The sequence below is a fragment of the Cyprinodon tularosa genome, unplaced genomic scaffold, assembly GCF_016077235.1.
Source record: "Cyprinodon tularosa strain WSP-4 unplaced genomic scaffold, ASM1607723v1 ctg8, whole genome shotgun sequence".
Taxonomy (NCBI): domain Eukaryota; kingdom Metazoa; phylum Chordata; class Actinopteri; order Cyprinodontiformes; family Cyprinodontidae; genus Cyprinodon; species Cyprinodon tularosa.
The window spans coordinates 3,724,364-3,752,352 of record NW_024039562.1 but is presented as its reverse complement, the minus strand read 5'-3'; the positions used below and the strand labels follow the sequence as shown (position 1 = coordinate 3,752,352).

At 38.5% G+C, this 27,989-nt stretch overlaps 3 protein-coding genes and 2 non-coding genes across 15 annotated transcripts; all 5 read right to left on the bottom strand.

Annotated features, from left to right (window-relative positions):
• Positions 1-1,647: 1,647 nt before the first annotated feature.
• On the bottom strand, positions 1,648-8,500 carry LOC119774091 (prostaglandin E synthase 3-like). Its single transcript, XM_038271414.1, has 8 exons — positions 8,266-8,500; positions 6,757-6,870; positions 6,601-6,670; positions 6,407-6,505; positions 5,602-5,691; positions 4,209-4,265; positions 2,754-2,784; positions 1,648-2,673 (listed from the first exon to the last, which is right to left on the bottom strand). Coding segments are annotated over exons 1-8 (483 nt in total). The 5' UTR covers positions 8,268-8,500; the 3' UTR covers positions 1,648-2,653.
• A 2,561-nt stretch (positions 8,501-11,061) lies between these two features.
• Positions 11,062-19,634, bottom strand: naca (nascent polypeptide associated complex subunit alpha). 10 transcript variants are annotated; one of them, XM_038271409.1, is made up of 11 exons: positions 19,540-19,634; positions 18,956-19,030; positions 14,685-15,913; positions 14,559-14,642; positions 13,793-14,486; positions 13,291-13,376; positions 13,008-13,085; positions 12,772-12,918; positions 11,623-11,751; positions 11,413-11,535; positions 11,062-11,182 (listed from the first exon to the last, which is right to left on the bottom strand). In XM_038271409.1, the coding sequence occupies exons 2-11, from the start codon at positions 19,023-19,025 to the stop codon at positions 11,168-11,170; spliced, it is 2,655 nt and encodes an 884-aa protein (XP_038127337.1). In that variant the 5' UTR covers positions 19,026-19,030; positions 19,540-19,634; the 3' UTR covers positions 11,062-11,167. The 10 variants fall into 10 exon arrangements, with proteins under 10 accessions (XP_038127337.1, XP_038127338.1, XP_038127339.1 ...); XM_038271410.1 differs by having other exon boundaries at positions 14,559-14,648; positions 14,691-15,913; XM_038271411.1 differs by having other exon boundaries at positions 13,793-14,234; positions 14,394-15,913.
• Positions 11,251-11,325, bottom strand: LOC119774169. The gene has a single exon (XR_005279495.1). It is a non-coding gene; the product is annotated as a small nucleolar RNA SNORD59 (small nucleolar RNA).
• Positions 13,159-13,231, bottom strand: LOC119774168. Its single transcript, XR_005279494.1, has one exon. It is a non-coding gene; the product is annotated as a small nucleolar RNA SNORD59 (small nucleolar RNA).
• A 1,018-nt stretch (positions 19,635-20,652) lies between the features above and the next one.
• On the bottom strand, positions 20,653-27,989 carry prim1 (DNA primase subunit 1). 2 transcript variants are annotated; one of them, XM_038271331.1, is made up of 13 exons: positions 27,775-27,989; positions 25,965-26,122; positions 25,763-25,869; positions 25,594-25,667; positions 25,358-25,494; positions 23,199-23,257; positions 23,003-23,112; positions 22,778-22,869; positions 22,046-22,178; positions 21,891-21,960; positions 21,699-21,811; positions 21,496-21,620; positions 20,653-20,997 (listed from the first exon to the last, which is right to left on the bottom strand). In XM_038271331.1, the coding sequence occupies exons 1-13, from the start codon at positions 27,878-27,880 to the stop codon at positions 20,965-20,967; spliced, it is 1,317 nt and encodes a 438-aa protein (XP_038127259.1). In that variant the 5' UTR covers positions 27,881-27,989; the 3' UTR covers positions 20,653-20,964. The 2 variants fall into 2 exon arrangements, with proteins under 2 accessions (XP_038127259.1, XP_038127260.1); XM_038271332.1 differs by having other exon boundaries at positions 20,653-20,934; positions 21,522-21,620; positions 27,775-27,988.

The window sequence follows — 27,989 nt, the reverse complement described above, 5'->3', positions numbered from 1 at the left end:
GTCCTAGCGCCGACCAGTTCATTGAGGTGAGGAAAAACAACATCAGTTAATTAGCCTGTTGTAATTAAAAAAATATTGTGTTCAATGACAAAGTGACAAAGACAAGAGGTTGTTTTGCATTCTAATGTGTTTTCTTTGTAGAAGTAAACCAAAATGAAAAGTAAAGCACCATTTCAGTAAGTTGTAGATGTTTACCTGGAAAAAGATTTCAATCTTTATTAGGTCCTGAAATTATTTCAACACAACTTTAAGGGTACAAAATAAAATCCCCACCAGATTACAAACTGTAATGGTTGCAATTAATTAAATAAATTCAATTAAACGGAATTATTGGAATTTTATGTTATGTATCACAACGAGGTGTGGCGTCATTTTTGAAGTGGAAGGAAAAAAGTTCAGGTTTCTTCATTTTCATGTGCAAATAAAAACCTTGAAAATGTGGAGTACATTTGGATTAAACCTCTTTGAGTGAAGTTTGTGCAGAACCCTTCAGCTTTAAATATTTGCACATATTTGCCTTTTCTTTGCAAATTAGCTGGTGAAGATTCTCAGTAATCCAGGTCATAGTCATTCCAAAAAAGTAAAAAAAAAACCAATTCACTGGACGTTTTGCTTCCCATCCAGGAAGCTTTATCAATTCACAATGTCATGTCATGCAAATTGACTTAATATCAGACTGAATGGAGGACCTGTTTTAAGATTTAAAGAGATTCCAAATATGAATTATGTAAGGACTTTGACATCCTATCACATTTCAGCCTGTATATTTCAGTACCCTAGTCAATCCATAAACCTGTAATCTACTCTCTAGCCTTAACTTATCTTCCAGTCAGTGAAACTTCCCTCTCCATCCTGGAGGACCTTTATGGAACAGTGAGGGGATTCAAACATCTTACCATGCACCAGTTGATTTTGATTTCCTTTTCAATATATATATATATTTTTTTTTTACATTTCTTATGACCTCTTTCAGTCCAGCTACCAACTGAGAGCCATCGATCGGGTTTCTGACCTGCTGTTTTCCTATTAATCAGTCATTTAAGCATTTTTAGCAAGGACCATTTAGTGCAGCAACCTTTTATTTCCTCCCTTAAAAACAAAAAAACATGCATTCTACATATACTATTAGTTCCAAATCTCTTGAAAAACTTCTTATTTCCTTCAATTTATATTTTACTGGATGTAGGCCAAACTTTATAATCTGTCCATCAGTTTCATATTCTGTTAATTGACTGGGATTTACTCTATTAGCTGACCCCCCAATGATTTCTAAAAAAGGGCTCAAGTCATGTTTGTGATTTCAAAAAGTTAAACCATGTATCCTTATTATACAACTTTGGTCCACTGAAAAAAATAATGCAACTGCTTTTGGCATTCACTTACTCATATTTAGTTACTTTAACACAATTGTTCTGTGTCCTACCCTGCTAACATGAAATGCCAAAAATGGTTGCGATATTTTTTTTTCAGTGCAAGAACACTAAAAGCAATTGGAAGTTATCATAAAGACATAATACTAGTACAAAAGGCTCAAATTCACACCTGTAGCTTTTTGATTCTTTGACAAAGTATTAATATCTGTCCAATGCTCATATTGGTCTTCCAAATCTAAAACTAACCAAAGACACAAACAATAACTGGAACCCATTGATTCTTAAACTGTTTATTAGAAAGATGTAGACAGTAAAAAAACAAAAACATTTTCACTGTAATTGAATAGTACTTGCCTCCCCCTTAAACAGTGCAAATATGATTTGGTCATTACACTTTAGTTCCAAAAATGTCCAAAACAGCAAGGAGTACGGGTTAAAAGAACAAAACTGTAGAAGAGCAACAGACCACACAATTCTGAGGCTTAACCAAGTTCCATCTCTTTTTATCAGTCCAAAAAAAAAAAAAAAAAAAAAAGTTCCCTCTTATCAGAAATATCTGCACGTTAGGCAACAGTATAAGAGAGGAGCTGTTAAACCACCAAAAATAATAGATTTCAACCCGTTTGTGCAGGAGGTGACAACTGGAGAAATGAATGTCATCTTGCAAAGATTTCAGATTGATCCCGTTATACAAACATTTAACGAGAAGTGAAAAAAGGAAACATGTAAGCCGCAAGGTAAAGCTACAGATACAGGTACTGACTTCCTGGATATCTAAATTACAGCACATGGAAGGCTTCAGCGGACCCAATCAGTCGATGCATCTACTCCTTAAAATCATGAGATACACTACACTGGTCGACTACCTTTAATACCACAACATAACCGGTAGGAAGGTCTGATCTTTTTCAAACTATTCATTCGGGGAAAGAAAAAAAATTCATCAATTCATCTCTCCTAACACATTTTACTCAGTTGGATAAAATGACAGTTGTTCCCCAACAGATAAAATGTTTGCTTAGTTGTAATATTTACTATTAAAACAAGATACCCCAAAAAAGATGCAGTACGGCGAATGGACGTGGAGATAGCTGCTCTGTACAATACCAAGCATAGTTGGACTGACTGGGTGAAGAGCTTGGAGCTGAAGCTATGGATTTAAATATGGCTACGGACTCATATGTACAGCTGTTTCACTGCCTTCGGTTTCAAGATATACATTTGTTAAGATCCCCCCCAATCCCCGTTCTTCTATCTTCTTGACAAAGTTTTAACGTCTTCTACTCCAAGTCGGGCATTTCTGAAAGTGAAAAACAAAGGCATAATTAAGTCCATTCATTGGAAATTATGGCTCCAGCTGTACAATTTATGAATACTTACTTTCATCGTCGCTATCTTCAGAAGATTCTTCCTACAATTTACAGACAAAAGAAAAGGGGGAAAGATCGGATTAAAAGACTTAATTTGAATCTTCTGGATTTCCTGCCTCATTGTGAGTGTATACATTTAAAATTTACAATAAAAAACATATCCTTTAAACTATTGAAACTGTTGTTTTGTCTTTCTGTCGCTAATTAAACAGCCCAGTATGAAAGGCTGCTGTGCAGTGTGAGATTTGCTCTAAAAGAGATTGAAAACAATACATCATTAACCGCCTTCAAGATCTAACGTTTTAGTCTTACCACTACATTTATGTTCATGTAATGCATGCGGTGCTTTGTTATGTCCTGCTGTGGAATAAATCCGTAAAACCAACTTAATTTCAAAGCTCAGTTTATCTATTGTTTTTATGTTTAGTCGGCAAACAGTGTCCTCAACCTTACTACCAACAATCTGAATGATTAGTTTATTATTTCACTCCTGCAAACTTTTAGTCCAAATGTCTTCCCAGATTTTAACATTTTAAGACCGCTGCATTAGTAGGTCAATCTCTTCAGTGGGATTATTGAAACCAAGTGTTTTCAAATTGTTTGTTTTTCTTTTTTAAGATATCCAACACTATTGTTTAGGGCAGGAAATGTAGGATTAATGTATGCATTTGTTCAAAGGTGTGTTTTATTTTGAGTGATTAATAATATAGATTTTTAAACAAAAATGACTGCCTTTAATTGTATTTTTCTATGCATATTAAAATCCAGGGCCGGGCTAAGTCAGGTATGGGACTTTTTTTACATTAAAACCATGACTAGCAAAGCACACTCAGTCAAACCCACAATGTTTACTGGCACTGGCAATCAGGAAGGAGTAAAAAAAGGATTCCTCATAGTAAAGCCACCTTACCTACCTGATTAAAAAAAACGAGTCATTTATGTTAGTAGCTAGCTTAAAAACAAGAAGCATCACATGTATCTGCATTTTAATTGCACTATGTTGCACACTGAAAAGACAATGTTAAGCTCTTAAAAAGGCAACGCTTAACACAGAGCTCTACTGTCCAAGAACTAGATTAGAAATTATACTAACTTTTTTTTTTTTAACAGCAAATGCAATACTATTAAAGGCAATATTGTATATCATGTTGTATCTCAAACTGATAAAAAATAAATATTTGTGTTGCTGTACTGATGTGTTTATTTGATAATTTGGGAACACATTTTTTTTGTTTGTTTTTTATTGAAAATTTTATTTTTTTGTTATTAAATGGCATGTCAATTAATCAATTACAGAACCTTTGATTAACTTGATAAGAAAAAAATAATAACCAAGTCCAAATACCGCAATTACTGAGCCGGTGTAGAAACATTTGTTAAGTTATTTATTTTGTTTTACTTAAGATAGAAAATCTAAAGATTACAAAGAAGCGCAAAGTGTAAAAAAAAAAAAAAAAAACCTTACCTCATTTGCACCATCTAGATCAGGCATGCCATCGTCTCCTCCCATGTTGTTCATCATCTGCAACATTCAAATCAATACAACATTCAGTATTAAATAGTTTTTGAGCCAAAGCTCCTAACTCAAGATAATAGCCCATATAATAATAATAATTTAAAACGAAATTATATAGGGTGCTATTAAAGAAACCTGGTCTTCATCAAGTACCCCATCCATGTATACTGGTTACCAACTAATTAATTAATTTAGAAGGTGACTGACCTCTTAATTAATTGACAAGCAGCCATTTTCTTGAGCATCTGAGCTTTAACTTTTATCAAGAGAATCTTATAACATGAGGACTGAATATTTTATTTTTTAGTAACACAGCCATCACAATTTTTTCGAATATAGAAGTTAAAACAGGAACCTATCAGGTTACTAGAGAAAAAGGAACGTATAAAACATATGATACATATAATGTACAAAGATGTAAAACTATTAGAGTTTGTCGCTCTCAGACCCTGCTAGGCTTTGTTTTAATGAAGTGGACAGTAATGGTCATACAGCTCTCTGGTAGTGTAATCCAACAGTGCTGGACGACACTTCTAAACCGGTGCCTCTAGTTGCTCAATGACTAAATTTAAAACGTGGCTCCATGAAGCACATCATCACAAAGCCTTCCCAACCTAACATGTTTGTTGCTGGCTTGTCTCTATAATGTTTCAGATGTTTTGTCTAATGTCTTCCCCTTCTCCATGATCACTTCCCCTCTTTTGGAGCACTTTAGAGTTTTTATGCGGCTACACCGAGCAGCACGGCTAAATGGGGGCTATTTAGGTGATAACTTAGGGACACAGAACAGAACCACATAATGTGCATTTGGGTCCTTGTCACAATTAAACATTAATGTTAGACTGGACAATCTCTTCACGCTTCTGCCCTGACATTTTCTCTTACAAATACCAGTGAGGCTCTGCTTAAAAATGAACAGCAGCACCCTCTAGTGAACGGGGGCAACACTGCAGCGCTGAGAAATTCCTTCAAAGTGGACGTTAGTCAACCGGATGACACAAATGATAATCTAATGAACCATTGATTCAAAGCATTAAACAGAAATTATTATTATCCCTAATTTACACTAATAAAATACAAATAAAAAACTTTTGTTCACTTTTCTGTCTTTTTATTGGGTATTCAAATTTTGCAAGAAAGTGTTTTTGAGTTTACACTAAAGCTATGCTTTAAATCTAATGTTAAGTAAACATAGATGAGTTCCTGTATGTAAACTGAACTGCTGGAATAAAAACTAATTCTAAATGCTAATCTTATTTATTTAGATTCAACCACAAAGCCTAAATTAGGGGATAAAACCAACTGCGAAAAATAACAGGTATAATCAAGTCAAAGCTCTTACATCTGAGAATTGATCAAAGTTGCCCATCTCCTCGTCCGAGTCGTCCTCCCAGTCTTTCCAGTTGTTGAAGTCCACACTGAGCCAACTCAACTGTAAACAGACCAGAATGGGATTATTACACAGTTTAGCTGGTGTTCTCATCATTTCAACCTGAGCCCTGCCAGCTAACCTTATTATACCCAGGATTTTAAAGGCAGGTCTGGCTTGGCAAGTCTCAATGAAACTTAATGTCAGTGATGCCAAGATATAACACTGTCAACTCAATGCTGGCTTTTTTTATACTAGATAAGAGTTAGTTTTTTGAAAGTCAGCTGGGTTGGGAAAAAATAAATTTCTATTAAATAAATTGCAATAGAAAAAAGGAAAAGATGTAATAATCATTAAACCATAGCACCGCTAAGCTATAATAACTAAGTTTAACATAACTATTTTCCTTTCATTTAAATTTTTTTTTTTTTAAATCAAAACTTGGTTATTCTCATTTTCTGCTCTGATCACAGAGTCAATATGTCTTTTCTGCTTTAGGTTAAACTCTGTCAGAAAGGTTAATTTTTTTTTTTTTTTTGTTAAACTGCAAATTCTCCTGTATGTGTAGAAAATCTATCTATAACTTAAGTTTATAATTAAAATCTCAAGCCAATATAGCAGTACAACAGGAAAGTTGTATAGTTTCATTTCACCAATTAAATAGAAAACGAATACAAAAGAATTTAGGACCATGACATATACTGTTTATTTTATTATTGATGTAATAGTGTTGTGAATTTATTTTTGATAAATAACTGTACAGCACTATATGACTGACCTTAGCCTTCTCCTTTGTGAGCCTTGGCCACGCCTTTCCCGGCTGTGCTTTTCGTAGATAGCACAAAACTGAACGATCTGTGCGTTTGTGTTTGGATTCCTGCAATGAGAGAAAAGAAGAAAAAAAGAGATAATTTTCATGAAACCCACTTGGAATTTCAAAATACCCACTGAATAAAAGATGCTGTAGCTTACATTTTCATCGATGGCTTCAAACAGTTCTATTTGGTTCTCGTGTTTGACATTATCGGTTCCACAAAGGCAGCTGAGGAGACAATTTGCAAGGAGTAAGTTGAAGTTTGGACAATATTTTAAGCATGGTGTATTAAAAACCCAGATATGGACTCATACCTGAATCCACACTTTGTTTTATCAAAGTTAACTTTCACATCTTTGCTGTCAGCCACACAGAACTCTATAAAAACAGAGTCCCTCCTGTCATACCACTTGGCTGTTGCTGGAAGCCTGAAAGATAAACAAAAACACAAAGAATATGAATATTACCAGGTTTAACCAATCTAATTACAAAACCGTATCACAGTCCACTATGATACACAGCCCTGTATTATTTATTAATGTTCTGGGGTCTATAGAGAGGACAACTTTCATTCTGTATGAATGAAAAGTTTTTAAGAGCATCACAGAGGTGATCACAGACACCGCCTCTATCAATGACACCAAGCCTTTCTACCATTGATGCCTGTAGGAACAACAGATGGTTCTCGACCTAAACTAGTGTCAGGCTGTCAGAGTCTCGGGTTACAGCCTCTTCACTGACAAGAGTAGCAAAGTGAAACATCAGTGCATGCCCAAGCAGCAGTCCAATTAAAATGTCATTTGTTTTATTCATAATACACCAGCAGTTACCAACTGCTTTGTTTTTTTAATAAGGAAAACTGTCATTGTGTTTTTGGGTTGATAAAAATGACATAATCGTGTTTATTTTCCATTCTAGCAAGCTTATACAGTTCATCTTAATGTCTGTACACAGAGTACATGAAATGAAAGCCGGATTCATTAATCATTCGTAGAGTCTCTGCAAATACAACAGATTTTAAATATCCTTTTTCAAACAACACAGCTAAGTATTATTGGTTAAGATCTTTGATAATGAAATCAGCCTATTCCAGTCTGTCCTGTTGCTCTGCTTTAACTAGTTCAATGTTTCGACCTCTATCCAAAATCCATGCTTAGGTCTACTTTGGGCTCACCTGCCATGCTAAATAAAACATACGAAAGAATATTGCATAAACAAAAGCTCTATATCAGATTTCAACTGTTATGTTAGAGACATGTTTATATGAAAGACAGATAATCTGCCTTAAACACTTGCAAAAAAAAAATAACACAAGATGGTATGGGGTAGGTAAACTACTTCAAGATAGTGTAGTTATTCTTCAGAAAAGTTTCTTAAAAAAATAATAATCTGGAAATAGAGTAGAAGTTATAGGCATGTATTTGCTGTTAAAACCATAATTTTTCTATTTACTGCAAAGATCCTGAATATTTTCACTGCTCTGAGGCTCATCTAATGACTGAGCCTTCCAGAAAGCTCAATGAGCTCATCTAGCAATGCTAACGAGGCTAATGCCTTCACTGTTGGCAAACCATGCGGTGACCACGCAAAAAATAAAAAATAACTACTAACTTCTCTGCAGATGGCGGGAAAACTGCGCAATTTTTAGAGGACGGACAGGCCTTTTCACACCCATATAATACTATTAAGTTAACGTTAACGAGCTCTCAGTTTATAGAAAAGGCCAGAGCTCCCGCCTTTGCAAAAAAGCACGTTACGGTATCGATACCGAGCTAGCTCACTTTCCTCCTGCTGCGTCCCCCTGTTCCTCCTCCATTACTTACATGTCTCAGTGGGAATTAGGCTTCTTTACAGCAGATAGAGCAGCCCTGTTGGAAGAACAGCGGTGATTATTATCGAAATGATGCTCCTGTTAAAACACGACCCGGGCAAAAACTGCTAGCTGGTGTACTGTACTCCGGATTATGTTGCGTATCCTGGAATGAGAATAGCAAGGCTAACGCACTGGAAAGCGTGCTGGATGTTTCTAGAGCTTTCAGCTACGGCTGCCAGTAAGGCGAGGGGGCGGGGCATGGAAACGGAGGGCGGTAGTTCTTCTTCTTTGTTTGATATGGCGGATTGCAAACAATTTATAGGTGCGTACCGCCACCTACTGTACATGAGTGTGTAGCTCTATAGTTCAAACCACTATATTTTTTTTGTGTAATATAAAAAAAAAATGCTTTATTTATAACTAAAGTGTCCTCCCTACACAGCTGTCCCTAAAATTCCTTAATATTCCATTCTCTCCCTTTTTCCACAATTACTTTCCTCATCCTCTCTCTTTCAGTTGCATATGTAATTAAATCCATATAAAATGATCCACATTTTCTTTTCTTTCACAACCGTCACATATATCATTATTTCTCTTCCCTAGTACAAACAAAAACTTATTCAAGTAGGTATGTCCAGTTCTTAATCTAGTATAAATGATCTCTTCCCTTCTGCTTCTTTCTCCATAATTTTTTAGCAGTTACAGATTTTTGAAGCCTATGTAATCTTCTTGAAATACGAGGTCGTTTTAAAATTACCCGTTTTACCATGAACACCAGGAAAATAATGTATTTTATGTGACACAAGCAGTTCAACACAAAAATAAGATGATTGTTGGGTAGTTTTTGAGACAAACATATAACTAAAATGTGTGGCATAATCCAAATATCTACAGACGATATATATTTTTTTCTTTTTTTATTGTTTGGATAAGCAAAAACATTTAAGCAAAATTCCAGAGTTTATTTTTTGTTTTAGCTCCCTTAGGCTGAGGTTGCTATCCAATTAAATAATAATAGAAAAAAAATCAAAGAACACCAGATTTCAAAACTTTATATCCTTATAGACAATGCACATTTAGGCAAATCACTGATTACTTTGATGCTACACTTCTAACATAGTTTTATGTGACATGAAAGTAAAAAAAAGGAATTCAAGCTGGATATCAGAAGATAATATGCCTCAAGTCTGTTTTGCTGTAGGGTTAAGTTTCCAGGTGGCTGCAGGAGCCACATTTCTATGAGCAACTTTAGTAAAAAATCATGGGAATGATCAATGGACCTGAAACTTTTAACCAGGAGTCCGGGGATTTAATGGGCTGTGCTCCACACATATGACGTTGTTTTGAGGCCAAATTTTCAATCAATGATAATTATCCTAACAGGTACCACCCACACTATTAACATCAAAAGAAAGTCATAGAGCAGCTTCAAAAGGTGAGGTATTGGATAGCAGCAGGTTGCTTGGATGTTGTATTTTGTGTCTACACTTCACTAAATAGTTTGAGTAACAAACTAATGGATCTGATCAAATTCAATTATGTTTCTTTCATGGGGTGAAGCCATCAACTCGACTTTATCCTGTGCTTTTATTTACTGGCTTATTCCCCACGAGACCGAAGCTGCCAACAGAGGCAGATTCTGCTGGACGTTTTTCTTTAAGATGACAGAGGTTGGAACAGAGGCCATCAGCCCCTTAAGCCAGGTGTGGCGAGCCAACAAATCAAACACCGATCTAGACCCCAAATACAAACCAAGGTCCAAACTAATGAAGACTCTCTGATCCTACCTGTTGTGCTTTTGACGAGTCTCGAAAGGGTTTCCTCTGAGAGGTACAACAGCGAAGCAATTATGACTGAGCATTGATTTACTCTGAAATTCTAAGGGGTTTGAATTTGATTTCTGAATGACTCAATAAAAGACAGCGTTTACAAACACATTATTGATTCCGTACACAATTGGCTTCAAATTGGCATATTTTGGATGAGTCAGCACTTCTTCCGTTACCTTGTTCCAGTCTCCTTCCATTTTTAATTGTACCATATAAAATCTAAAAAAGAACCCAAATGACTCCCCATTCCTAAGGGGCGGACGGTTCTTCTGGTTCATTTTGCATATTTTCTAAGCCAAACAAAGGCTTTGTTTTTGGTCCACTCAAAGCTTCAAACTCTAAGCTAATTCTGACATTTTTAATTGAAAAAGCTTCCTGGATGGGAAGCGAAACATCTTCAAACTTGGAAACAAGTACTGTGGACATTTTATAAATTTTTGGAATGACTGTGACCCAGAGGAGTCTTCACCAGCATATAAAAGCTAGTGTGAGGGAAAAAAAAGCCAGGCTATCATAGGATTGAGCTGTGTGACGGAACCATATTATCCAGCCTTCATCAATTTTTTATTCCTATGGCTTAATGCACTGGGGGAAGATTAACTCCTTTGGTCTTTATAATGTAAACAAGAGACATAAAGGCAAATATGAGTTTAACAGTGAAATAACTATTTTCTAATTTGCAGATATTAACTACAACTGTGCATACTTTTCACTCTGAAAAGCAAATTTGAATGCGTTCAAGTAATTTGGCCATATCACTGCAGAGAGAAAAACTGATCTTTATTCAAAAGATATACCTTTGAAAATCTGTCAGTTTTCAAAATATGTTAGCATCTGTGTTTCCAAATCTTAATGTCAGATTTAAGAATTTTTCGAGGATCACTGAGCATAAAGGCCTTAATGTCCATCTCATCAGGCATCATACATAAAAAAATGCAGAGCACTCATTTCCCCCAAAAATATCAACAATTACCAGATTTTAATTTCATCAAGACACAACTTTATTTCCATCTTGGTATAAATCGTATAAACGAGTTCAGATTTAAACGGCAACCTTTCTTCGATCCTGCAGACTGGATCCCATTACATTGTCAACTCCTGCAAAGCAACAGAAACACCAGGTTAGTACAAGCTTCAAACATGTTTTTTTTTTTTTCTCAGTTCTCTCTTCTCAGGACAGAAATGTTAGCTTCAGTAGACTCAGAAGAACGAAAGTCACTGTGATAAATCATCACTGAAGAGTCATGAATAGGTAGGACCAGAAATTCACCTTGGATGAATGACTAATGGATTTCACCTTTAACAAATAAACATGTTTGAATTCTCACCATAATAGCGTTGACAATGTCGTTATTGTTGTTTTTCAGGGCCCGTACAGCCTTCGCTCGCGACACGTTGGCTTGTGACATTACAAGTTCGATGTCCTTCACCTCGACTCCGGTCTCATCGACCTAGATATAAAATGACAGTGTTGTTAGGTTTCTCCCCTTTTTGGATCACATGGCTTAATTTTTCTCTGGTGCAAAACTCCAACTTGCCTCTTCCTCTTCGCTTTCCTCCTGTACTGTCGGCGTCTGTGTGTTGTCCTGGATCTTTGCTGTAGCTTCTCCCTGTACCTTGAACTTTTCTGCAGCAGCCAGCTGGGCTTGCTGAGAAAGATCTTCAATCTGTGGCGCAGAAATACAAAATCAGGGAAAAAATAAAACCGCAAGATGAGTAGAGTTTAATGCTCTTTTTGACACCATCAGCTGCATCCGTAAATGGTGCGACTGCAGCCGCAGGTCAACAACATTAATGACTTCTGAAATTATTTATCAATATAATCAATCGACAATTTTTTTTAAAGCATCCTCCTTTTTCAGATGTCTAAATATTTTCTTGCAAACAGCAACATTTGTGTAGAATCCTCTGCCGTTAGCAGTACGACAAGCTCATCAGCAGTGTATGGCTTCACTTTTTAGTCTGCACCAATGTTTCAGGACAAACATGGCAGATAAAAAAATAAAAATAAAAGAAGAACAGCAAGAACAGTTTAAATGTCACAGAAGTACAGTAGCAGCCATTCAAAATGGTCCTTCCCAGTCAAACGCCAGTCGAATGGCAGCCCACTTCCAGCCACTGTTGTGTTAATCTGTCAGTTTCACCTGAGCAAGCGATTCTAGATAAGACGAAAATTGCCTCTGCATGTGTTTACACAGCACCAATGGAGATGCTGTAGTACAGACGCATGGCCTCTTGGTGGTCCTCCAACACTGGTACAGCATACCCAAACCGCTGACAAAAGCGCTGGGTATATACAGACCGCCAAGAGGAAAATGGCAACATGGCGGTAAAAAAAAAAAAAGGCATGGGTGGCTACAGAAGTAGGTTGAGCTACAACATTGTCAAAAGACATGCAGCTCTCATATTCACAACAAATCATGAAAACAGCATTATCTGATTTTTCTTTTTTCTTTTCACTTTACGCAAACATTGAAGCCGAGGTGACTTTAAAAAAAAAGTTAAATTGCATATTTGTTATCTTAAATATCCAGTCTCAAAATAATTTTCATTAATTTTAATATGATTGAAGGAGAACATAATGGACAAAGCTCATAATAGTGCAAATCATTGTTTACATTTAATATAATCTATGCAAGTACAAAAAAAAAAAATAAAAATAGTTTGCCTCTTGTCAGGTAGGTTACCTTAGCTTCCCCAAAGACGATGTATGTGTCTGATGCAGGGCTCTTGTAGACGTCTGGTTTGGTTATGACGAACAAGATGTTCTTTGACTTGCGAATGGTGACTCTGGTGACACCCGTTACCTGCCTAAGCCCCAACTTTGACATTGCCTGTAAACATGTTTAACAGTGTTACAGATGTGGCTGAAATCATGAAGTCCCTGTTTGCATTCGGCTAAATAAAAAGGCACACTCCTTACCTTTCTTGCCTTCTTTTCACTGCGGCTCTGTTTAGCTTTGCTTACAGGCTCCTCGTCTATCTCAGCAGCTGCTGCAAGCTATAAGGAGTAAAAGTTACACAGATTAGGACAGTGTGTACAATTAGAAAAAGGAAAAACATGGGAAAACAGTTCTTCTCAGGACATAGGAGTGGCTTCAGTGATCTCAGAAGAACGAAAGTCACTATGTTAATCATCACAGAAGAAAGACATGCTCTCAAGATGGGGCGATCAATTTAAACCAAAGGATGGACTTCATCCTTACCTGAGCTTGTTGTGTTTGTGTCTGTGCAGAGTCCTGTTCTTCCAGCTCAGGAACCGAGTCATCACTGTCCGACTCTGTGCCAGATCCTACAGAAGCCAATAATACATTGTTTTACAAAGAACAATCTGAATCCGTTTTGAGATAAGCTGTAAAAATATTTTTTAAAAAGGTTAAACACCACAAGTTGGTTTGCACTTTGCAACAAAAGTAGCACAGATAGAGATCTACCCCAAATCAATCTAAGCACTTCTGTTGAGAACCAAACTCCTCTTAGACCTTGCTGAACACGCCAACGGGAATCGCTGCACATACAACTATAGTAACCAACAGGCAATGGAATGGCACTCTGCTAAACTAAGAACAAAACCCCTAACGAAATACCGCTAACAATATCAACCCTCTAAACTAGACTGTGGTGTAAGGCATATTTAACCATGTTAGAAAGTTCCAGAACAAGGGGCTGGAAAAACAGACGGCATTAAAGGAAGAAAAAGCAGAATACCATTGTCGATCTTGACGACAGGCTCCAACTTGGCTGAGGTTGGCTCAGGCTTAGGAGACAAGACTTGATTAGAGGGAGCAGCGCTGATTTTCTCAGCCTCAGGTTTAACAGGTGCTGGCTTTGCAACTGCCTCTGCAAAAGTAAGTTTACGGGGAGTTGGGGGCTGAACTATGGGCTCAACCGGAGCAGGTTTTGAGGGTGTATCAGCAGTTGGTTTGGCTGATTTAGGGGCCTCATCAGGCTTCTGCTTTGCCGGTTTCTCAGGAGCAGCCTGCTTAGGTGCCTCACTGGCTTCAACCTTTTTGGGCTCAGTCTTGATCTGTTGAGGAGCCTCAGCTGTTTTGGGTGCATCAGAGGCAACCGACTTGGGAGCAGCCGTCTTGCCCTGCTGCTGCTTGGGCGCAGCCTCCGTCACCTTGGCCTGCTGCTGCTTGGGCGCCGCCTCGGGGACAGCCGCCTTGCCCTGTTGCTGCTTAGGCACGGCCTCTGTCACCTTGGCCTGCTGCTGCATGGGCAGCACCTCTGGGACAGCCGCCCTGCCCTGTTGCTGCTTGGGCTGCTCAGAGGCAGCTGCCTTGCCCTGCTGCTGCTTGGGTGCCGCCTCCGTCACCTTGGCCTGCTGCTGCTTGGGCGCCGGCTCGGGGGCAGCCGCCTTGCCCTGCTGCTGCTTGGGCGCCGGCTCGGGGGCAGCCGCCTTGCCCTGCTGCTGTTTGGGTGCGGCCTCCGTCACCTTGGCCTGCTGCTTGGGCGACTCCAACGCAGCCGCCTTGCCCTGCTGCTGCTTGGGCGCCGGCTCGGGGGCAGCCGCCTTGCCCTGCTGCTGCTTGGGCGCCGGCTCGGGGGCAGCCGCCTTGCCCTGCTGCTGCTTGGGCGCCGGCTCGGGGGCAGCCGCCTTGCCCTGCTGCTGCTTGGGTGTGGCCTCCGTCACCTTGGCCTGCTGCTTGGGTGGCTCAGAGGCAGCCGCCTTGCCCTCCTGAGTTGTTTCAGCTATTTTTGTGGCCTCAGAAGCTTTCTGCTGAGGTGCCTCAGCAACTGTGGGTGTTGCCTTCTTGGGTGCCTCTGCAGCCTTCTGTTTGGCCTTTTTAGTAGTCTCAGGAGCTGTTTTAGGTGCCTCAGTGGCCATGGGTTTGGCCTGTTTGGGTACCTCAGCAGCTGTTTCTTTAGGATCAATCTGCTCAGCTTTCTGGTGTACTGTATCAGCCAGTGCAGACTTTGCACCTGCTTTTGGCTTAGTATCTTGTGAAACTTTACCATCCTTAGCCTGTTTAGTAGCCATATTGGAGATCACTTTAGTCTCATCTGTTGGCTTGGCAGCCCCACCAGCAGGTTTGTCCTGGCCAGTCTTGCCAGCAGCAGACTTCTTGAGCTCTTTAGCTACAGACTTTACTGGGACTGCTGCCATAGGAGCTTCAATGGGCAAAGGCTTGGGTTCAGTACTTGTCTTGGCTTTAGTGACTTCTGCTTGACCAGAAGATCCACCTTGAGGTTTTTGCTCAGGAGGAGACCCAGCAGGTTTTCCAGTCTCTTTGGCAACAGGAGGTGCAGAGACAGGCTCTTTAACAGGCTTCTGAGGTGGAATAAGTGGAGGGAGCTCATCATCAACTGTAAGAGGTGGTTGTTTTGAGAAACCTGATTTTGGGGGGCTTGAAGCAATAGTATCTGAAAAGGAAATTGGGGCTGCAGCAGCAGGCTTTGGAGTGACTTTGAATGCAGGAGGTGCCTGAGATTTTTTTTCAACTGGTAGCACTTTAGCTTCAGAAGCCACAGACTCCTTCGGCTTTTCCTTTACTTCAGTAACCTTATGTTCTACCTGGACAGGAGCAGGCTCAAAGGACTCTCCTTTCTTAGCCTTTCCTTGTTTGCCAGCCTTAACCACTTTTGGAGTGGGACGATTAGCAGGAGAGCTGGCAGTAGATAAGGCAAGAGGGGACACCACAGGTGACCGAGGAGTAGAAGAGGGAGTAGATTTAGGTGAAGTAGGTGAGGAAGAAGAAGCAGACATAGAGGAACGTTTTCTTCTGCCAGGTACAGCCTTTGGGGCAGAAGAACCCTGCCCACTCTTGGCATCTTTGCCTTTGGCTACCTGAGGGTGCTTGGTGGAAGCTTGGACAGGAGGTGGAGCTGAACGGGGAAAAAAATTCTTTTAAAATTCTATCCCAGTTCAAGCTGTGACATGCGGGTTGGACACTCAAAACAAAGGCACGCATCGTGCGTAGGTTAGGAAAAAGGGCAAACTTCCTTTAACTTCATATGCAAACTGACAAAATGCAAACCACAGGTTTACACAAAAACAGTCTTAATCTTATCAGACAACATATCTGTAAGATGTTGCTTAACACGCAAATATATTACCAATAAGGATCCTCAAATATCCGGTAAATAACATAATCTTGCAAATGGGTAAAGACTTCTGATTGGTAATTAAAATGTAGGGTTCCAATCATAATTGACAAAAAAAAAAAACATCAGAAATAATTTAGTTGGTCATTCTTTGCTGCCACTATGACCAAGACTAAAACTAGATATTGTAATCTAATTAATATGGAAATTCCTTCAACCTAAACTTCTTAAATCTTTTCCACCACATTACCAAATAAAGATCGGTGACTGACCACTTGCTGCCACTTCTGGTGAGTCTGTGGTCTGACCTGCTCAGCCAGTCTGACACAGCTAATGATACAATAGTTTCACACAAAGCGCTACACCTATGAGGCATTAGAAGCATAATTCCTTGAATTGACCCATTAAAAGTACGACTAGGAGCACATCTAGTTCAAATGTTCCTATATTTCCATCACCCCCTTTATAAAACTTTGATAGAAAAGTTTACTTAAGGCTTTAGAGTCACATCTGCTAGCCGGCTAGCTCCAGGCATACCGTTTATAAACAGATCTGAGTGAACCTTAATTTTCAAACGTTTGACAGAGATTTCTAACAACTTTGCGTTTTTGTTTTAGTTTTTTTCTATTGAAATAGGCAGTTTGTAAGAATTGGTAGATTTCCATGTTTCCAGTTTCTTGGCTTGGGATTTGACTTGACAGAATTAAATAGAACTGGAAAGAAAAACCACTAAAACATGTTTTAATGACTTAAAAATTGTGTTTACAAACTCAATGAATAGCTATAACAATGGTTTGTATCCCCTTAGTGGAGAAATTTACTCAACCCAAACTGGAAATACTTTAAATAGTATTCTATTTTTGTAGGGATTTGAATGGGTAATGAACTTGGTATGAGTAAACAAAAAAAAAAAAAAAAAAAAAACATAAGTGACTTTGCAGTTCAATTTGTGCCACAATTCATAAGCTAAATATATAGTGCAATAGAAGGTACCCTGAAAATACGATAAATCGCTCTATTATTTAATGATTTGCCCAAACTATAAGAAAAGACAAAAAAAAAGAAACACAGGCTTGGTTCTCATGGAGGATAAACCAACCTGAGGGATGACAGGTGGAAACTGGTGGGATTTCATATTTATCATGAAGGAAGGTAGGTGTGTTATCACAAGTTTCTTCCAGGCCTGCATCAGGATACTTTGCATTTCCACCTGCTTGTTTGCATGGATTCATTAAACCATCAAGAGGGGTCTGGTGTAAAGCACTCATCCCATCTTCCTGTACCACATCCACATCTGACTCTTCTCCAGATGCCTTTGAGTGGACAGAATCAAAAGTGAGCTTTTGTGTGGATAATCCTTCAGCCATAACAAAGGGGTCACCTCGCTGGTCTCTAGCAGTAGCCACGTGGGGCCTCGAGAAAGCTATAGGGTCAAATTCTTCTTGAGCTGCTGGACCAGCAGACCCTTCCTCCACAGCAGCTGTTGCATGTGTGCCGCCCACTTCTTGGTCTCCAGCTATACAGTTAGCTTGATCACAGAAAACCGGAGTGGGAGTTTCTTCTTCCAACCCCATTTCCTGGGCAGGTACAGAGGCTTGAGGAGTATTTTGACTCATTGTGGAAGGAAGAGGAGCATTCAAAACTCCAGCAGCTGACAGAGGAAGAGCAAGACATATGACAGGAGGTACAAGAGCTAACTTAAGGACTAATAAAAGCACAGCGGCCAAATGTGCTTTACAGGGAATATAGAGGAGAGTGTAAAACTAGAGGATGTGATCAAATGGTGATTGTGTTCTGAACTCCATGCAGTTTAGCCGTGATGACAGTTTAGGCTTTTTTGTGTGTATATGGGGGGGCGGCGGCGGACACAACCAAATATTACAGATCGTTGACTTGAACTATGTGCCACTTGTGTGAAAACAAAGGTTTGATGTGGCCTGAAATCAACATGAGATTGCAACAGTTCTGTGCAGTCATGTTATTCTATGAAACTACAGTAAAAAAAAATGGTGAGGATTCCTGTCATATCACTTTGATGGAGGAAAAAAAATGTTTTTGTTTTTTTACAAGCTGGATGCATTGTTTAACAAAATGTTAGGTTAAGGTTAATTCATATTTTCACACAGACACTACTATAGGTGTGGTTTTTGGAAAGCATTATGGGTAAGGTGTGACTGTATTTTTGATAAAAGTACAATTGGGATTGTATACACACCCAGTGATCTGTTCTCTTGGTAAACATGTTCTAAATCAAATTGCAGGAGTAATATCACAGTCAAGGACATGTTTACTTGTCAGAAAGCATAGGTCGATCCATAACACTAAAAAGAAGAACTTAAGCTCTACCTATCCCAAATTCATACTAAATAAAGTTTATCTAAACATCAAAACCACACACCAAATTCTGTTAGTGCAACAGACAGGGTCACTAAAGTAGACATTAGTGGTCATGTGCAACCACACAAACACACTCAACATGCACTGTGTGCAAAATCCAGTCAGCCAGTCAATGTGATCACACTCCATTGTGACTTTGAGTGAAAGAGGGGTCCTGGATTACAATGGTAAACATTAAACCACCACTTCTAATACCCAAATGGACGAATAGGCTAGCAGATCTCATTTTACATGAGCTGTAAAGGTATAAGAATCACATTAGAAATCAATAGTCTATTCCCTAAAACAATCAAGAACCAAAACAAACTTCTCAATACGATTAACATCCACTTGCTGACAGATGGCTAACCTGTGTAAGATCCAACACCCCGCTTCACAATATGCAGAACAACAGCGTGCGAAACTGAGTAGTCAAGCTATACAAACCAGTCTCCGCTTGAGGCTGCTGCATCTCCTGCTCGGTGACTGGGACCGTTTCTGTTGCTTCGCCAGGCATGGTCGCTGGTAATGACAAACACAAACATTGGTTCATTTCTCAGCGATCTGAAACCATTCGATACACAGCAGTCAAAATAGATCGACTGGACAGGTGCCGGAGCTCATGCTTTAGCTCTCCATCTACACTGTAAAACATCGAGAATGTCGTTAGCTAGAGTGTTAGCCAGACGCTAATAGCGCTAGCATTGGTAATTACACATATTTTCTGACAGTTATGCGCGTTTCGTGACAAACCAGGTGGTTGTCACCATCTTTAAACTAATATATCGGGCTAAAATGATTCCTGCGGCCCTGACAGACTGCCAGCGGTCTGTTTTACATCATGCTCCCCCATTTTGAACCGGTAGCCCGCGCTAACAACAGCAGAATTCCCTTAGAATGATACTTTTTAAAGAGTAATACTTGGAACTGTCTAATAGCCGCACTTTTACCACACAGATAAAACCCACCGCAGGGGTTGAATACGGCGGAAAAAGGGTGGATGTAGACGGATTGTTAGCGGAGAAACTCACCGACTCTGGACGCTATTTCCAAGATGGCTGTGAGAGAGGAAGTGCTGACCTCAGGTTGGTGACAATATCCGGTGGAGAACAGGCTTCTACTTCCGGGTCAGCTACAGCAACAACAAATAAATATCTACACCCTCTATTATTTATAATCCTTTTATTTGTGTACTATGGAATAAACATATATCAATATATATTTTTCTTAAGGTAACACTATTTACTAATAAAAAAAAAAAAAAAACTACTACCAAGACCTGTTGGTGTTTTTTTTATAAGGGCGGCCTGTTTTCTGCCATAGTCTGACTTAATGCTCAGAATAGGGCACCTATTAACTATTAATAAATTGAAATAAAATTAAACTTTGATTTTTTTTTCTTTCTTGAATTAACACTAAGTGAAATACTTTCAAAATCAAAATTTCAAGCCAATAGTATTATTAGAGGACAGGACAATCCCTTATTACTTTTGTAACATTCAATAAATGTTTTAATGGCAAAATTGAAGGTCAATGTAATAGGAAATTGTCACTTGGTCGAAGGTTATGCTTAGACCATTAATGCTGATACAGACACTTAATTTTTTACTTAAAAGAAAATGGCTACTGAACTTTTTTTCAACTAATTAACAGTAGGTAATGTATCACTCAAGGGTTGATCTACATTGTCAAATGCGGAAAAAAAATATGTACAGCCATGTATCTTTGCTGATTGGCTAGATATAAATCTTGTGCTTGTAGACCTCACTGATGGATGGCGGGGGACTCAGTTTGTGGGGTTTAAAAACAGTAACTTCCCCTATAAAGGGTTAATGAGTCCGTCAAACAAAGTACATGCAAAGTGCGACTCCCATCTATTAATATACTTTGTCATGAATTGCCACTAACCAATAGCCTAGTAAACTAGCCCCACCAGCCAGCGGCCAAAATAATTTTTCCCTGCAAGTTTAAATTACACATTTAATCTCACATTTTTTCAGGCTAACTAACCAAAGTAATTTCTACCAATAGCAGTAATTGATCTTGTTATTGATGTTTGATGGCCATAAGTTTTTGTACAATTTTATAGTCAGATTAAAAATACATTAAGGATGGGAATATAGAAACTGTTCAAAGATGAGAGGTTTACAAAGAGATGTAATGTATTTATTTGCACTGCACAGCAGCAGATTGCTGCCAAAAGACAAATATTTTCAGCAATAAAATCAGCTTTAATTAGTTTAACACATAAATGTAACATGAATGAATAAAGAGCATGGCTCAGTCAGTAGGTATTGTCAACAATGAACAATCTCCACAAAATGAACCGTAAGTAGGAATCATCATTTACTTCAAGGAATAAGACAGGAACTGTGATTTCATGTGTTTTCTGATTGATGACCCTGTTCAGAACTCTTTCTGAAGATCTGGGGAAAAGTAAAAAAGAGAGAAAAACATCAAAAATTCATAAAAAATGTTAAGACCTTAAAGGAATAGTACACCCAAAACATGATTAGCCTTCATTTTCTACTCACCCCCATGCTGAACAACACTCTGGAGTACTTTTTTGATATCTCAAATGCATCTGGAGATCTGGGAGGCTTCTTGCTGTCTGCTGACATTCAAATAATGGAGGTGCCCAGCGCCCAAGGCAGAAAGGTCCATAAAAGTCCACAAAAAACGTTTCAATATTCCTCCATACTGTTCGTCCAATGTATTCCAAGTGTCCTGAGAGGGTAGCATCCAGAATTTACTCGAAACGAAGTTGGACGACCAGTATGGAGGAATATTGACACGTTTTTTGTGGACTTTTATGGACCTTTCTGTCACCATAGACCTCCATTATTTGAATGTCAGCAGACAGCAAGAAGCCTCCCAGATTTCCAGATGCATTTGAGATATCAAAAAAGTACTCCAGGGTGTTGTTCAGCATGGGGGTGAGTAGAAAATGAAGGCTAATCATGTTTTGGGTGTACTATTCCTTTAAACTGTGCTTTATTGTTTGTAAACTCACCACTCTTTCTGAGAAGTTCTCCTTTCCATGATTGAGCCATTCCATCCAGAAACTGATCAAAGCACTTCACGTACTTTGCCAAACTGGTTCTCTTGTAATCTTTTGGGAGATTAAAATAAGTAAAAACAGCAGCTAGATTTATATATTGAATATATGATCAATTTCCCCCTTTTTCACCTCTGTTCTTCCTCTTCTCTGTCACGCCATTTTCATTTTCCTTCTCCTTTGTGTCGCCTGACTTTTTATCTTCATCATCTGCCTTGGGTCGATCCAACTCTTCACATATGAGGCTTAAAAATAAAGAACAAAAACAATGAAAGTAACCCAAGCAGCACATGCTACAGTGCATCACTTCCCTATATCACTTACCTGATTGTGGGAACAGCAAAAGGATCAAACTTGTCCAAATCTTTAAGCTCCATGGGGACAGAGATGCGCCCTGGCCAGGTGGAGAAGTGGCGTTACAGAAAACCTTTCCTCGTAATAACAAGTGATCTATGTGAGAATATGTGAGGTTGACCGACCTGTTTTAGGATGAACACTGAATGGACTCTTCAGTAAATGGTTAACACCTTTACTGACGTTGACGTCGAGTCGAGGGTAGCAGTACTGCAGCATGATCTCCTTTTCAAAGTGTTGCCCCTTTTTGGCAGTGGCCTGGAGGAGAAAACATCCACAGTGTGTTTGGTTATAATGAATAAAAACCAAAACAAAACAAAAAGAGCTGGGAGGTTGAACACTTAAGGACAAACAATTGTTTCTTATCTTGGAGCCCTTTAGTATACACTAATTAACAATGAAATAATTACCACCTACCAGTATAGGATTCCTAAAGGTATGAGGAACTTTTATATAAAAAATAAATAAATATATAACAGATCTATTAATTCTACTGCTGCTGAAACCACCATTTATCCATTTATATTTTGATGATTTGCTAAGCAACACGTTTTCCAGCTTCAGTTTTTTTTTTTTTTTTTTTTTACTTTAGCCATCATCCATTCTTGCACCATGCTTTTTTGCTCCAACAATCGGTTGTCATAAGGGTTTCTCATGTAGTGCCACTAGAAGCTTATAACAGACACTTTAAAAAATATATAAAATAAAGGTGAATCTATTTGCCTCAGAGAAAGATTCCTTTGAGCTCAGGGAGCAAAATAAAATTCATTTATACAGTTTAATAATTTCAAAACGTCCATTCACATCCTTCTCAACTTTTCTGGAAGCAGGTTTTGTTCCAGACAACAACAACTAACCTGTTTCTTCTTGGCTTGGTCTTTGATCTGACTCCAGCGTTGCTCTGGCCTCCTCTCATTCTGAAATAACTGCTGTAATTCCCTTCTAACATGTAAGCGAGTCAATCAAGGTCAAATCGTTCTCCCATTTTGCTCTAATTCTAAACCCAATATAAACGGCACATAAAAATGCCTGTTATATTAAAGGATTAATCAAAGCCATTATAGGGAGACAGAAAAGGATATCTTCAGGTACAAGAGCCAGGATTTTGTCTACAGACTCCTTCCGTCCCAGTATGTCTTGATCGTGAAGAGCGTATTGAGGAAAGTATTGCTTCACCACTCCTAGAGATTCTCTGTTCAGATCACAAACGCAGACTTTTAAACAGAACTGAACAATGAGAGACACAGTTAGAGCAGGGACTAATATAAATACATTTACCTGATGAAAGGGTGAATAGGATCAGTCAGAATAACTTTCTTCACCATCTCTTCACCCCCCTGCAAAACAGTGATTCAAGAATCCTGACCCAGTATTTACCCGTTCACAGTAATCCTTCAATGTAAGGATGGACCAGTTATGATTTTAGAAGAATTTATGATCACTAGTGTCCTAAAACCTTACAAGCAATGGCATTCAGTGTTTTTAGCGGAATTAAACAAGAGCTGCTTCAAGCACAAGGGAAATGAGAAATGGTAAACACATCTCCATCAGTATTTATAGTTAAAATTCACATCGTTTTATGCCAGTATTTGGTATTTTAAACAGAAATGTCCAAAAGTCTCCATCCATCATCAAACTAATTTATAAGGCATGGATCGAATTCATGATGTATGTATAACATGCATTTCAAAGCAACAATACCTTCATCAAATTGATAAATTTTACAAAAATAACTTCTACAGAATAGCTAGAGTGTTCCACAATAAAGGTATTATTTCTATCAAAAAAAGAAAAAAAAGTATATAAATAATTGTTTTTAATTGTTTGACGGGACCAAAATACATTTTTACTTCTGGTTACAATACTAGTGTTAACACTAAAGGATTTGTAGCACGCCGTTTGCATGTTTTCCCTAAGCCTGTTTGTTTTCTCCAGGTACTCCGACTTCCTCCCACAGTCCAAATACATTTTATTTTATTATTTCCTGATATAATCAGATTTTTGTCGTAGATGAGGATCTTATTAAACAATGATCGGCACTTTTTCACTGAGAATGAAATATTTATAGGGAGAGGATTCTACAACTCAACTGACAGGGCATGAGATTTATTTGTTTTTGGTTTGTTTAATATGAGCGAGATTCTGATTAATTTCTTTAGTTATATTTAAAGTACATGAAGAACTAATGAAATTATTTTCAGATTACACATAAATAGATTCATTAATTCCGCGGGGGGAAAGGAATTACTTTAGGATTAGGATTCACTCAATGATAACCTGATGAGCCTACTGGCACAATCTGAAGCCATTCTATGGGACTGATAGCCGCTTATAACGGCCATTTACTGGGATGATAGAAGAAGACTGAATCAACACGAGGGACACATGAGGTGATCCACAGGTTCAATATATTATAACGTTTTTATTCTTCATTTTCACCTGCTACTAGAAGATTTCCCCAAAATAGACAGATTGATCTACTACCATTCAAGAAATAATCCTGTAATATTTCCAGGCAACAACACCTCTACGGCAAGTTGTTTTGATATTTAATAGTTTTAATGAGTTTGTATTCCTGATATCTGAAAGAAAAATTTTTTCTTTGTCTAAATGACCATTTCCAACAAAATGACATCCTCCACATCTAGAATAAACATTCTGGATGTATAGAAATCTATTTCAGATCCCCATATTCCTAATATTACTGGTCGGCATTTCTATTATTTTAACTACAAAAAAAACGTTTTTCAGACATACATTTTCAGTCATGCTGATAAATGTCAGAACGGCCACTTAAAATGTGTAAACATTTCTAGATATATAAAACTTAAAGGGAAATGCCATTTTTTTTACATTTGGCCCTTAATTTTTCGTTATTACATCATGTCCTACTCACCCATATGAGTTTTGTGTCATTTGGAGCTGTTCTGAAGATATTCCAATAGGTTATATCCAGGTAACGTCTTCCTATGAGCAATCGACTTGAAGGCACAAACTAAACTGTTCATAATTTATTCTTTATAGTACGCCAGCATTCATAACATGTAGATGAACCACTGTCCCCCAGACATCTGGGGTTATATTTTTTTAAAACAAAAGCGGAGTGTGTATGACGTCATCAAAAGCTGTCCTCTTTGATTGATAAATATTAAGCACTGATTGAGTAGAGGCTGCTTCCAGACAAAACTGTACTTATTTCACTCGACAATGTCATGTCTGACATTAAACAGCAGCGAAGTGATGTGCCTTTAAAAAAATGTGTTGTTGGTATAAATGCAGTTATTTAACTCCTCTTGACACCCAATAAACCTGCTCTTTACCCATTTATTGTGCAGCCTCATGTGCCTTGAATATTTCTTTAATTGTAAATTTGTCATGTGTCCAAAGTTTGCTCTACATTATAAAGTTATATTTGAAGGAAAGTGAAATCGCATTACCTTAATCAAACTGAGATATTCTGCAACAGCAGACCGCGCTGCTGCAGAGAGCTTCCGGGCAGCTTCATCACACACCCAGCAATGCACTCCTCTTCTTCCAGAGTACACCCACAGCAAGTGCTGGAAACCAAAGTCCTCTGCAGAGAGCACAAAAAAACCCAAAAGAAAATCTACCTTCAGCTGATTGTGATAGAAATTAACACAAAAACTGGGCTGAAATTATATGAGCAGTGAACCTCGAAGAGCTCTGTCCAAAATACGGATGGCGATGGTCATCAGTGTCCAGCACTTTGAACAAATATCTGCAGCACTAAAACAAATTTAAGGACAATCATCCATCATTCATTTGATCAAGTAAATTCCAAACTACAGCATACAGAAAACAAGTTGCATGATTTGTTTTACCTGCAGCAGCTTCGAACGTCATCATAATCCGTCATATCGATATCAAACACCAGCTCCTTCTCCAGAGCCTGGAAGCTGCCGGACTTCACTGTGTTGTGCTGACTCGGCTGTAGACAACAAACACAAATGTTTTTTTTTTTTTTTTTTACATCTGTACAATAGATGAACGGAGTGAGGCATGAGTCAGACTGAGAGGGGTTACCCTGTGACTGTACACTGCTCCAATGTCGATCTTATATGGGTTCATTTTCTGCATTTCCTTCTCCAGCTCGCTCTGTGTGCTGAACGACTGGTAGCGCACATAGATGTCATCCTTGAGTGTGAAGGAGAACTCACGGTTCTGAAAGTAGTTTTTCTGCACTGTGGATGGAGAAAAAAAATATATTTAAACATCAGCTTTTAATACTGGCAGCTCTTTGATTTAGGATAAAGTGGTAAACAAAACAAACCATAAGTTTCAACAGGGGTTTCAATAAAACATTTAAAATCTGTTTAAAGATCACAGCTACAAAGCTTTCATCAGAATGGTTCATTGTTCAAATATTATATATGGACATAACGCCAAGAGTGGTGCAAAATGAAAACAATAACTTATCCTAAAATGTATGTATGTATATTATATATATAGCATATAAAATAACTATTTTACAAATATGGACTCCCAAATATCTAGGTATTTACTTCTTGGCCTAACTTTACTTGTAGAACCAATTACCAGTTTTAGTCCATGAGGCCGACACCCTGTCTACTTTTAAGGCTAGGCTTAAAACTTTCCTTTTTGATAAAGCTTGTAGTAAGAGTGGCTCAGGTTATCCTGAGCTACCTCTATAGTTACGCTGCTATAGGCTTAGATTTCTGGAGGACATAGGGGCTGCTATTTTATCATTCTGCTTCATCCTATCTCTATTCTCCCACTCTGCAGAATCTGTTAGTTCAATCTCTAACGTTATGCTCTCTCTGCTTTTTCTCATAGTAGCCTCATCTGTTCCTGTTTGGCTGTGGCGCCATCCTGGAGAGTAATATCAGCTGTGCTGCTGCCATCAACACCGTTTTTTATAGATGCTGGGGATTGGCCAGTGTAGTTTTGTATCTCTGACCGTGACTGGCTGGATGTGCTCTCTTCATCCTCTGACATCGGAGCTGGCTCGGTGCTCGTCTGCCTGGCTGTGTGTTTCCTGGATGGCGCCTTTTACAGTTGCTTTTTTTTTTTTTTTTTTTTTTATCTATTCTTCTGTCTCCTTGAGCCCCAGTCAGCCTCGGCAGATGGTCGCTCACACAGAGCCTAGTTCTGCTGGAGGTTGTTAAAAGGGAGTTTTTCCTCTCGACTTTCCCTACAAGCATGCTGGTGCAAGGGATTGCATCTGAGTCAATGAGTCGATGCAATCAGCTGGTTATCCTTAGATAGAAAACTTTGAATCAGTTTACTGTATGATTCGGTGAACTGTAAAGTGCCTTGAGATTACCTTTTTTGTAAATCGGCGCTATATAAATAAACTGAATTGAATTATTTGTATAATGCCAACATAAACAAAGGGATTCTGCACTAAAAGGAATATTAGGTTTATAGAGGCATCCCCTATTATGAACCTTAAAAACAAAACCGAAATACTCTTTAAAAGACAGAAGTAACTTTATACTTAGATGGAATTCTTAATGATAAAATGTACCCACAAAAATGATCAACTTTATATAATCGGTTTGGGTTAATGCAAACCCTTTTTAACGATACAATATACCGAAAGGAACCCATGGTTTCCATGTCAATATCCAGATCATACATAGCTTACCTGCTTCCATTTTAGACAGGTTGTGTTATAAACAGTTATAAGGTTGTGTTTGTTTTGTTTTTTTGTTCAAGTACTGATGATTCTTCTGATTACTTAAGAAACTGAACAGAGGACCTAATTCCCTGCAGAAAACATTTCGAGCTACTTCATTCAAGTCTCCCTGAGTCCCCCACCTTCCTAGCCCGAAGATCTGCTCCTTTTCCCGGCCTGTTGGAGGACACTTACCTCCCCCGTAGCTGAGCCAGCGGTAATACTGTGCAAAGGGGAACAGGCGGCGGTAGTAGAGGGGCAATAAGTCTGGCAAACACGCTGGATCATAGTCCGAGGGCATTTTATCAAAAACAGCTTAGACTTTATCTGAAATAAAACCCAAACTGGTGGTGTCAGTTCAGTTTAGCAAGAACAGCGCGGGAAAAACTCACAAATAAGACAGGACCAAT

Excerpts from the sequence above, each read along its gene's own strand:
- LOC119774091 (XM_038271414.1), bottom strand. Across the intron at positions 4,266-5,601 it reads ACTTTGATCAATTCTCAGAT|ATGATGAACAACATGGGAGG; the intron begins GTAAGAGCTTTG and ends TGAATGTTGCAG. Across the intron at positions 2,674-2,753 it reads TGAAGATAGCGACGATGAAA|AAATGCCCGACTTGGAGTAG; the intron begins GTAAGTATTCAT and ends TTTCACTTTCAG.
- naca (XM_038271404.1), bottom strand. The coding sequence starts at position 19,025 with ATGCCTGGCGAAGCAACAGAAACGGTCCCAGTCACCGAGCAGGAGATG. Across the intron at positions 13,086-13,290 it reads CACAAACACAACAAGCTCAG|CTTGCAGCAGCTGCTGAGAT; the intron begins GTAAGGATGAAG and ends TACTCCTTATAG. Across the intron at positions 11,536-11,622 it reads AGGAAAGCGAAGAGGAAGAG|GTCGATGAGACCGGAGTCGA; the intron begins GCAAGTTGGAGT and ends TTTTATATCTAG.
- prim1 (XM_038271331.1), bottom strand. The coding sequence starts at position 27,880 with ATGCCCTCGGACTATGATCCAGCGTGTTTGCCAGACTTATTGCCCCTC. Across the intron at positions 25,668-25,762 it reads GACGTTCGAAGCTGCTGCAG|TGCTGCAGATATTTGTTCAA; the intron begins GTAAAACAAATC and ends AATTTGTTTTAG. Across the intron at positions 21,621-21,698 it reads AGAGAAGAGGAAGAACAGAG|ATTACAAGAGAACCAGTTTG; the intron begins GTGAAAAAGGGG and ends ATCTCCCAAAAG.